General features: G+C 31.4%; 1 protein-coding gene across 1 annotated transcript; it reads left to right on the top strand.

Annotated features, from left to right (window-relative positions):
* Window positions 1-3,536: 3,536 nt before the first annotated feature.
* Window positions 3,537-6,186, top strand: LOC133784482 (cytochrome P450 71D9-like). The gene is made up of 2 exons (XM_062223809.1): window positions 3,537-4,598; window positions 5,422-6,186. The coding sequence occupies exons 1-2, from the start codon at window positions 3,702-3,704 to the stop codon at window positions 6,031-6,033; spliced, it is 1,509 nt and encodes a 502-aa protein (XP_062079793.1). The 5' UTR covers window positions 3,537-3,701; the 3' UTR covers window positions 6,034-6,186.
* Window positions 6,187-12,436: the final 6,250 nt, after the last annotated feature.

A 12,436-nucleotide genomic window follows, 5' to 3' on the forward strand; every position in this document is an offset into this window, starting at 1 on the left:
ATGTAACCAGGTACCATAAGGCCTCATTCTTCACACCTCGCAAATCAGTATCACTGTCATATATGGGAGAAGTTCCTCTTTTCAGGTGAATCTTAGAACTTCATGCGTATACTGGTGCTTGTGATTGATTGTTCTTAAACGATGTTATCGTACTTAATGTCATTTATTTTCTTCAAATGTTTACTGAATTTGATATTGTTGCGTTTGTCGTCTTTGTCGGGGAGGTTTACAAAGGTGTGCAACAGATGAAACAATGGGTGTTTGTGACAGATAGTTCCATCTCTGAGTTACAGTCGGAAGAATATTCTGATTCTTTGGTTGCCATTTGTTTCTGCTCACCAAACATTGATGATGATTCTTCTGTACCTTTCAACTGTAACCTTGTAGGATCAATAGTTAGTTGCGTTAATACCTAATAAATTCTTCTTGCTGTCAATCAGAGTGACTATTTTTTAATTGTCAAAATAATTTGGTTGAAAATAGAGAGATTGTCATTTGAGGGTCTCATAAAAAGTTCCAGCGTTAATATTTGTTTCATTTTGACTGTTTAGATTTGATTTTTTTTTTCACACGTGACTAAGTAACCAGGTACCATGGCAATTGGTTCTTTTTTTTATATTTGATTTTTTTTCAAACATTGCTGTAACCAGTTACGATTATAATCAGTTTAGATTTTTTGTTTGAATCTTATTTTTTTTCCAAGTCTGACTAATAACCGGTTACCATTGCAACTGTCTCTGTTTATTTTAGTTTTATTTTTTTTCAGACCTAGTTGTAACCAGTTATCTTCACGATCTATTTAGTTTATTTTTTTCATATCAATTTTTTTCTTCCAAATCTCACTAAGTAACCAGTCACAATTCAGTTGATATTTTAATAATAGTACATTACTTAAAAAATTAAAATTATTTTTATAATTGTAAATAGTTACTACAACACCACTTAAGTAATAATACTGATTTTTATAGTTGTAACCGGTTACCACACATCATTAAAAAAAATGGACAGTGGCATACGATTATTATCACAAAAAAAAAATCAAAATTGTTTTGATAGTGGTAACCAGTTACTATGGATAAAATGTTGATTGAAAAATATAAAAAATAGAAGAAAAGAAAAATAAATGAGAATAAAAAGTATGGTGATGAATATGTCTCATTTTTTTCTTTCAAAGAATTATGTAAAAAAATATTTTATCAAATATAAATGATAAAAATTAACACAAATAGATTAAAATTATTAAAATATTCTCAAAATATATCAAAAATAGGTACTAAAAAAGTATAAAAGATAAAATATGGTATACAAATAAAGTTTTACAAATATATAGAAAAAAAAACTCCCATAAAAATGTAAAAAAAATGCCATAAAAAACTTTAAAAAAAAACTGCCATATTTTTCAAAATTTATAAAAATAATCCCATATTTGGTTTAATTTCCTCATAGTTATATTCAAATTGGTATTATTATAATAATTTATTTTTGAAGAGATATATAATTTATTGATATCTTTAAAATTTTTAATCATTTTCATTTTTAAAAAAATTATTTTGAATGCAATAAAATCAAACAAATTCATAACAAACTTAATTTTGTTATTCTAGTTATATTATAGTTGTTTCATATTTAACATAAGCTATAGAATATATACTAAATTTAGCATAATTTTTGTTATTCTAAGAACATATATAATTTTGGCAAAAGAAAAATGATAAGCACAATAAATAAATTAAATAAAAAAAACTATTTTATCCATCTTTAATTGAATAAATTCGAAAAAAAATGTTGAAATTTTTTTTATAATTAATAAATATGTACATATTTTTTTTTAAAAAATAAAAAAATCATATATATATTAAAAAAATATTGGTGATATTGTAATTATAAATAATAATAATTATTATTATTAATATTGTGACAAATTTGATATAATAATAAGAGGAAATTACATTTTATATGGGGTTTTTAATAGAATGTGCAAAAATATGGCTTTTAAAAAATAAAAAAAAGTTAATCTATGACTTTTTTTAAGAATTTTCACTTTTATCGGTTTATTTTCCCATATTTTTGTATAAAAGTTGATTTATGTCATAGTTTTACTCTTAATTAATTTTTATTAATTTGGCAGAGTATGTTTGTAATTTGATTATTATTTTTTTATATTGTTTTGTATATTACTAATTTTATATTAAATTTTTCTTTGCTTGTTTTGCAATTTTTTTTTTTGTAATATGAATTATTTTTTATTTATTATAAACATGTTTTTTTTAGATTGTGTGTTTTTTTTTCAAATGCTGGGTAAAGTAACCAGTTACCTAATTGACCTTTGACAGTTATGTGAAAAAAATTCCTAGAGCTAGGTTAAATAACTTGCACCGGGAGGGGTAACTAGTTATTCTGAGATGAGTAACTTCTGCCATAAGAGGAGTAACCAGCTACCAAAGAGGGGTGACGAGTTACTCATATTAAATATGAAAAGAAACATCAAATTTGAAGGAAAAAATGGAAGAATACTTTATTAAAAAAGGAAGAAGAAATAATTATGATTTTAGTAACATAGGTAACCAGTTACATAAAGAAACCATAAATATACATACACCAGAACGTGAAGGTAACTAGTTACCCCCAGAAATATACACACAAAGAACGTGAAGGTAACCGGTTACCCATTCACATTTTCATATTGTTATTAGTTTTCTTTCCAAATTTTTTGTATTCCTTTAGTGTTACACTAAAAAGAAAATGCTAAAAAATTGATTTGAATTTTTTTTACATATAGTGGAAAAAACTATAAAAAAATTACAATAATAAAAGATAATAAATAAAAAAATAGTAAAATAATTATGTAATGTTAAAATATATGTGTGGAAAAAAAGAAAAAAAAGAAAAGAAAATGGAATGAGAAAAGAATAAGTACAAAAATAAAAAAAAACAAAAGAAATGATGAATGAAAAAGAATAGATGAATAAATAAACATAAAAAGAAGAAGAAGAAAAATAATGGAAAAATGAAAAAAAAAATATGCATGAAAAAATTGGTAGAAAAAATGAAAAAAAAAATAAAAGAAGAAAAAAAGCTCATATGTGTGAAAAAAGAAAAAGAAAATGGAAGGAGAAAATAATAAATACAAAAATGAAGATAAAAATAGAATGACAAACATGAAAAAAAACTGAAAAAATATGAACAAAAAAACAAAACAATACAAAATTAAAGAAAAAAATAGAGAAATGAATAAAAATGAAAAGAAGAAGAAGAAGAGTGGAAAAATTGAAAGAAAAAAAAGATGAAGTAAAAAATTGGTAGAAAAAAAATAGAAGAAAAAATAAGTAAGGAGAAAAAAAGAAAAAATAACTAAAAAATAATAATAAAATTACCTTCAAATAAAAAAAAAGTGGCATTTCTATATTTTAGTTAACTACTAATTGTGTTTTTCATACTTTAATTTTTTCTTTAATAAATTTTCCCATACAAATTAAAAAAAGTATAACTCTTATATTTTTGCACATTGATAGTGTAAAAGCCATATTTTTTTAAATTTTCCTAATAATAATTTGGTAAGTTAGTGTCATCATTTGTGGCTAGCTGAAGCAGTTGGGTGTTTACGTAAGTAAGTATTACAAATTTGAGAGACATGCTCTGATATATATATAGCTATTATATACTACTTTCAAAAGACAAATTAATACTCACTATAACACATAATGGAGCTCCATCTACCTTCCTTACCAATCCTTTTCTCTTTGCTAATCTTTTTGTTCATGGTGGTAAAAATAGTCATAAAAACCACAAGCTCATCATCCAAACTACCCCCGGGGCCATTGAAACTACCCATTTTAGGAAACGCACACCAACTTTTAGGCTCATTAGTCCACCAAAAACTCAGAGACTTAGCCACCAAACATGGACCATTGATGCACCTAAAAATCGGCCAAGTTCCAACCCTAATAGTTTCATCCCCAGAATATGCCAAAGAGGTGATGAGAATCCATGATATGGTCTTCGCATCAAGACCCACGGTTCTCCTCGCCCAGATCATGTTATATGACTGTACGGACCTCGTCTTTTCTCCCTATGGCCAGTACTGGAGGCAGCTCAGAAAGATCTTCATGCAAGAGCTTTTGAGCACTGCAAGAGTCCACGCTTTCAAACCCATTAGAGAAGAAGAGGTGTCAAGCTTGGTAAAATGGGTTGCCTCGAATGTTGGGTCAGATATCAACCTCACTGAGAGGATCAATATTTTGTTGTATAACATAGTTTCAAGGGCAGCCTGTAGTAAAACCAGTCTGGACAACCAAGAGATCGTATCACTTGTAGCTGAAGCTGTGGAGGTATCGTTAGGGTTTGAGCTTGCAGATTTGTTTCCTTCTGTTGAGTTTTTTTCGAGAATCAGTCGAACTAGGTCTATGCTCTTGAAGCTGCAACAGAGGTCTGCAAAGATATTTGATGCAATTATTAAGGAGCACCAAGAGAAGAAATCTTCTGAGAGTGGAAAAGAGGATGATTTGTTGGATGTTCTTTTGAATTTTCATAATAATAATAATAATGGTGGTGACCATGGATTTTCCTTGACCAGTGACAATCTTAAAGCTATTATCTGGGTAAGTTATATTCTTCCATTATATGAACCTGTTTTTATCTAATTAAGTTTAGTGTTAAATTAATTTAATATGGTTTGGTTTACTTTCTATTGAAAATATTAGAAATGGTCTCAAATATAAGTTTGCCAAATAGGAAAATATATTAAATTAGTGAAATTATATATGATTCCTAATTTTCGCCCATTTATTACCAGTTAGTTCTCGAATATATGTACATAATTAAACACTTTATAATGAAAATGACACTTATGAAAATATATTATTAATTATGTGACTGTCAGTATATATATATATATATATATATATATATTTCATGTAGATTGTCTCTTCTTCTTGTGTAGACATTGAGACAACTCTATAAATTAAAATTAAAAGTAAACGATCCCTAGCTTATATACACTACAAAAAATCTTAGTTTTAGTCACAATAAATTTTGTGACTAAAAACAAAAAATTTGTGACTAAAGAAAAATTATCTTACATATGTCATCACTAAAAAGGCCGTGGCTAAAAGTATTAGTCACAAAAATAACAATTTGTTGTCACTAAATGTATTTTTAGTCACAACAAACTTTATCATTAAAAATAATAGATTGTGACTAACACTACATTAGTGACAACTTGTGATTAAGTATAACTTTTTAGTCACAAGTAATTTTTTGTTGTTAATAAAAGTGTCATTTAGTCACACAAAATATATATTGGGACTAAAAAGTTGTCACTAAAGGTTACCTTTATTTGTAGTGATAGTTTATACAATTTTTGTAGGGTTATTATAGAGATGAAATAAAATTACTTAACTTATCAAATATGATAATTTTCAGGATATTTTTGCTGCTGGGATTGACACATCATCAACAATTATAGATTGGGTAATGGCAGAGCTGATAAAGCATTCAAATGTAATGAGAAAGGTGCAAGATGAGGTTAGAGAAGTCTTTAACAAAATAGGTTCAACCGATGAAGAAGGAATTAATGAGATGAAATACTTTAAAATAGTTGTGAAAGAGACCATGAGATTACATCCTCCTCTTCCCTTGTTAGTTCCAAGAGAAAGTCAAGAGAAGTGTGAAATAAATGGTTATGTGATACCTGCAAAAACTAGGACCTTAGTCAATGTATGGGCAATTGGAAGAGACCCTAATTATTGGACTGAAGCTGAGTGTTTTATACCAGAAAGATTCATTGATAGCTCTATTGACTCTAAGGACAATGATTTTGAGTATATCCCATTTGGTGCTGGGAGAAGAATATGTGCAGGCATGGCATTTGGTCTCATAAATGTTGAGTATCCCCTTGCATTGTTGCTGTACCATTTTGATTGGAAACTCCCTAATGGAATGAGACATGAAGATTTGGACATGAGTGAATCTTTTGGTACAACACTCAAAAGAAAAAAGGCTCTAAACTTGATTCCTACTGTTTATGATCATTAATTATATATAGGATAATAATGTATTTGCATGATATATTATAAGCATATGTTTATCTTTATGTATAATTTTATCATCTATATGTTGTAGATATTTTTACGGTACTGTTGTTTTTGTTAATTTTGTTAAATTATAAATAAAGTGTGTTTCTATGAATTACTATTCAAGCGTTGTTTGCTCTGTAATTTTCAGCTTAGTAATTTTGGGTTTTTTTTTTCTTAGTTTTTTTAATTTTTTTTAATTGCGATGTTCAACTTCTTGAAGAAAGCTACGAAGTTTTGAGATAAAAATTCTTGCAATAAATACAAAGAAGATTATATTGATGCAAAAGTTGATATGGTGCTTTCTGATAACAAAAATTATAATATGCGATCAAGTTCTAGTTATAAATAAAGTGTTGAAGCTTTAGATAATATGTTGGATATACCTTTAGATAATACTATTCTTTTTCCTTTTGTCGGGTTTTTTCTTTTCTTTCGACTTTTTGTTCAATACTTTTGTTTTACTATACATATTGTACTTTTGTTAACTCCTAAATCTTACCGACATGCAAAATTAATTTTTCACAATTAGTGAGATTATTTTTTCTCAAAAAGAAATACAATATAATTAAATGTTAAATTTTCTATAGTAACTTTTGTGGATACATACAATAAATTTTTTAGTTAAATTTAAGAATTAAACACAATAAATTTGTAGATTGCGATGGTAAATGGTGGTTCACTAGAAACGAATCATTGGTTAATGCAACCAATCAAAAAGTTAGTTATTTTTGTTTTTCTTTTTAAAAAACTTATTTATTTTTAATCAAAATATTTAAGTAATAATTAAACATTATAATTTGTATAAATAAAATAGAATATTAGTTTTTTTTGGGTTGTGATGAATTGTTTATTTATTTATATTAAAAATACTTATATATATAATTTTTACACACTACAAGAAATTAGGTTTTTAGTTACAAAAGTTTTAGCTACCAAAAATTTTTGGTAGCAGTTAATTACCATTTTCTACTAAATTTTGGTAGTATATTTATATTTTCAACTACCAATGTTCTTTGGTAGCTAATATTATTGGCACCAATGAATAAATTTGCTACTAAATTTTGGTAGCAAAGTGATTTCGTGGCAAATTATAATTAAATAATACTAAATACGTCTGCTACCAAAATATTTGGTAGCATGTTTATATTGTCAGCTACCAATACTTTTTGGTAGCTAAAATTAGATATTAGCACTAAATATATAATTGATGCATTTTATATGATTTTATCTTTGTTTTTTTCCCATTTAGTGTTCAATTCTTTGGTAGTAGAAATAAATTTATTGCTACTAAATTATATTGATACAAAAATTGATATGGTACTTTCTGATAATAAAAATTATAATATGCGATGAAGTTCTAATTATATATAAATAAAGTGTTGAAGCTTTAGATAATATGTTACGTGACATAATTGAATGTGATATACCTTTTGGTGGTAAAATAAATGTACTAGGTGGAGATTTTCGACAAGTTCATCCCGTTGTTCCTCAAGGAAAAAGAGGAGAAATAATAAATTCTAGTTTAGCGACTTCTTACTTATGGTATTCTTTTATCAAAATACAATTTACTCACAATGTGAGGGCTAATAAAGATTCTACTTTCTTAAACTTCTTACCACGCATCGGTGATTGAATTGAAGGAAATATAGAAAATAATGATTTTATTACTAGCTAATATGATAATACGATATAATGATAAAACTTTATCATTACATAATTTAATAAAAAATATTTTCCCGAATATCTACAATTGTTCTAATGTTGTAGATTCAAAGGTCAATAGAGTAATATTAACACTAAAAATTGAATATGTTGACGAAATAAATAATTTAGGTTGTGTTTGGTAAAAATTTTGTTTTTGAATTTTTTAAACACAGAAATAGAAATATTATTTTTATTTTTGTTTCTTTATTTTAAAAAAATAAAAATATGTTTGAAAACTATTTTTATTTTTTATTTTTAAAAACAAAATATAATAAATGTTTTTGATAACTTTTATTTTTATTTTTTGTTTAACAATATAAAATGAGGTGCTAATTTAAAGGAGAGGGAGAAAAAAAATAAGAAATTAAAAGTTGAAAACAGTTTAAAAAAAAATTGAAAGTGAAAATTTTCTATTTTCAAAATTTAATAAAATTTGTTAAAATTAAATAATAAATAAATAAAAAGAAAGTTACCCAACACTATTTTATGTTTAATAAAAAACTATTCTTTTAATTGTTACCAAAAAGCACGTTAGTAATCAAACAATTCTGTGGTGATCCTATTAATTATTATAGCTTCGATTTTATTTTAAGTAATGTTGAAAAAATAAATAATTAAGTAAAATATAATTAAGTAAAATACAAATATAATAAAAATTTTATTAAATAATAATTAACTAAATAATTAAATAAATTTGAGGAATAATTAAAAATAATTACAAAATGTAATTAATATATAATTAAATAAATGTAAAATTATATTTTAATTAATTAATATTTAATTAAATAATGAATAAATAAAACCAACAATTAATTAAATGATTTACAAAAAAATATAATTGCATAAGACATAATTGAACGATTATACCATAATACATCATAATTTGTTGTTTTGAAAAAAAGAGATCATAATACATTATGGATATTATTATCACTTAGTGATAATTTGTTCTCTTAATAATTTTAGTTGAAGATGGTGAGCGACAAAAGCTGGATGAATGCGAGGAATTGTTGGTCTCTGGAGTATAGAAATAATGTTAAGGAGTTCTTCGAGGTCGCTCAAAATATGGTGACCGATCGGGGTTTGACTTGTTGTCTGTGAAAGAAATGTGGGAATGTTAAGTTTCAGCCTATAAATGCAATTTCGATGCATTTATTCAACAATGACATCATACAGTCCTAAAAAGTGTGATATTACCATGGAGAGGCGCTGTCGCCGCCGCTAGATGTGGTACGAGATCATGATAGAGATGAGATAGCGGATATCCTGGAGGATGTTTATGCTAAAGAAGACGCTCCCGCTGGAAACTATAATGATCCTCCCCAAGATGATGTTCAACATCGCGACAAGTATGACAATTTATTTAAGGAGATGTCAAGTGAATTGTGCACGGGTTACAGAAAGTATTCCGTGCTGAACTTCTTGGTGAAGCTAATGCTTTTGAAAGTTATTAACAAGTGCAGCAACCATTACTTTGATGGTTTGCTGAAATTGTTAGTCGATGCTATGTCTGATGGAACAACTTTACCTAAGTCTAACTATGAGGCGAAGGCAAAGTTACGGAGTATTGGATTGGAATATGAGTCCATCGATGCTTGCAAGCATGACTGTGCACTGTTTTGGAAGGAGAATGTGAATTTGGAATTCTGTCTGGTTCGTGGTGAGTGTCGCTGGAAAGATAATCGTGGGAACGGGAAGAAAGTGGCCTATAAGGTAATGCAGTACTTTACATTGACGCCGAGATTGAAAAGGTTGTATAGTTCGCGATACTGCAGAGGATATGAGATGACACTATTCTAAAAGGCCAAAGGAAGATGGTGTGATGAGGCACACCGCTCACAGTAAGGTGTGGAAGCACCTTGATAAGTTGTACCCATCTTTCACTGCCGAACCTCGAAATGTTAGGCTTGAGTTGGCTATAGATGGTTTCAATCCTCTTAGGAACATGAGCAACTCTTACAGCATGTGGCTTGTGATACTTGTCTCATACAACTTTCTGCCGTGGAAGTGCATGCAACCACAATCATTAATTGTCTATTATAATTCCAGGTCCTTCTTCACCTGGAAAAGATATTGATGTCTATATGAGACCTTCGCTTGATGAGTTGAAGGAGTTATGGGTGAATGGTGTCGAAACACGAGATGCATACAATGATACCTTATTCAATATGTGTGCATCAATCTTGTGGACCATTAATGACTACCGAACTTATGCTATGATGTATGCGTGGAGCACAAAAGGGTACAATGCGTGCCCCACATGAAGAAACTCCCTCTGTAGGGATTATAAGTAAAATTGCATACACTGTCCATAGAAGGTTTCTTGATATAGATCATGGATGGAGGAGTAAACGAGCATTATTCGACGATAACAAGGAACTCAGGCCACCACCGGAAGATTACTGCAGTGATGATGTGTTGAAGCAATTAGAGAATTTGCAGATTAGACAACCTGGGAAACACAAAGAATTTGGTGGTGTGAAACGCAAAAGGGCTCCGGCTTAACTTAATTGGTCGAAGAAGAGCATATTTTTTTAGCTTGGTTATTGGAAGGAATTATTGTTGAGGCATAACTTGGATGTAATGCACATTGAGAAGAATGTTTGCGATAGTGTCTTGGCAACTTTGTTGAAATTAAAGGGAAAATCTAAAGACACTGATAATGCAAGACTTGATCTAGCAGACATGAAAATTAGGGAAAAAGTTCACCTTCACAAATAGGGAAACAAGTGGAAGAAATCGCACGCTAGTTACACCCTCAGTGTCCTGGAGCGTCGAGTTTTCTATGAATTTGTGAAGTCAGTTGAATTCTCAGATGGTTTTGCTGCAAACGTTTCAAAGAATGTCAATGATGGCAAGATAACTTGGCTGAAGTAGGTCGTGTAGTTGAAAAAGATGCAATATAAGAAAAAAAAAAAAAAAATACTAAGGAGTCGGAGGATCTTGGGGAAGGTTTTGGTCGACAGCGCCCGTAGCCTCATTGTTTGCCTCGTCCATCCCAGCGGCTAGCAAGATTTCAGGGGAACCGGGAACCCTTGATTTTTCTTCCTCCGCCAACTAGGCAGCGCAGCGAGCAAGCTCGGCAGCCCTCGCAGTTTCGGGAAGGTAGTCAAAGTTGGCACCCTGATTATGCTTCCAGAAATCGTAGAAGCATTGAAGGGTGGCACTCTTGTACCTCTCCAAATTGTTGGCATTGGCTTTCTCCAACTCCTCAACTCGGCCCTCTAGAGTAGCGGTCTCCTGCCTACTCGCGACCAGGTCCACCTCGAGATGTTGGGCCGCCCGAAAGTTAAAGCGGTTGGACTCCCTAAATTGGTTCCTCTGCTCGCGAACCTTTTCCAGAGATTTATTTTTCTCCTCCAACTCCTTCACCAGTTGTGCCTTTTCCTCCTCCACCGCTGCCAGCTGCTCAGCATGTTTGGCCTCAGCAGTCTTAAGTTCATCCTCGTGTCGTTGCTCTGAGGTTCTGCCTGCTCGGTGATGGCACCCAGGAGGATTCGGGCGGCAGTGAGGGTCAGCATGGCCTACAGTCAGAACAGAAGTCAAGCAAAATAGTAAACTAAAAGAAGACCTGTTTTTGCAGAAAAATGACTTACACTGGTGAACTCGTTCAAGGAACTGTTCAGAATTGGGTCGACCCCCATTGTCTCTGTAGCAGCCATTGCCTCTCGGCAGCAGTCGTTCTTCGCGATCTTGGTGATCCTCTCCTTGATTAATTTGTAGGCGCAACCAACCATCTCGCCCCCAGTAGGAGTAGGATCAGCCTGCTGGGATTGGTCGGTCGAGGGCGCGGGAGGAGTAGTCGATCCAACCAGAGTAGAAGGAGTCTGCTACTCGCGGGGAGGAGTTGGTGTTGCGGTGGCAGAAGGCCTATCCTCTAAGAGCCTTCATTCCGGGCTTTCTTCACCTGAGGCACTTTGCTACCCTCCCCTTGGTATCTTTTGCTGCTTTTCTTCCTAGTCGGGGAGGCTGCAGCAGCCTCAGGCGTGCTGTAGAGGTCGAATACATTGATGAAGTCCAAGTCTAAAAAAGAAGAATAAAGGTTGTACAGTTAGATGGCATAAATGACCAAGTGTATTACATCAGAAAAAGAAGCAAAGAAGGATCGCAAAGTCAAATACCCGAGCTATTATTATTGGTCGCTACCCTAAAGACTCTACTAGCCTTATACTCACTCTTTGACATGAAGAAGTCTGGACCTAAATGTGGAGCATATTTAAAGTTGTCGTCCCCGTCAAATAGATGACAGGGAATTGGCAAATCATTTAAAAGGGAAATAACTGTACCATTGTCATCCGATGAATCATCAGAGAGTTCGACAGGCTAGGTGGCCTTCGTTTTTCCTTTCCCCAAGGGGGCTGAGGGCCTCTTTGCTGGGGGAGTGCCAGCAGGTTCCCTGATCGTGACCCCAGTCAGCCTCCTCCGTGGGCGTGGCACTGGGGGTTGCTGCTCGGGTTCCTCCTCAGCAAAGGCATTCCCTACTGAAGGCGCCCTTGTGTCCTGATGAGGGGCCAAGATGCCAACTAGCCTAAGGTTAGCCTCCGTAACCAGATGCTTGATGCTCATTTCTGCGTCAGTCATGCTGGCTAGGAGCACCGATCTCAACTCCATTTCTGGAGTTGGGTCTAGTCGCAGTCATGGACCTGAAAGATATTAAC

The sequence above is a fragment of the Humulus lupulus genome, chromosome 6, assembly GCF_963169125.1.
Source record: "Humulus lupulus chromosome 6, drHumLupu1.1, whole genome shotgun sequence".
Lineage (NCBI taxonomy): Eukaryota > Viridiplantae > Streptophyta > Magnoliopsida > Rosales > Cannabaceae > Humulus > Humulus lupulus.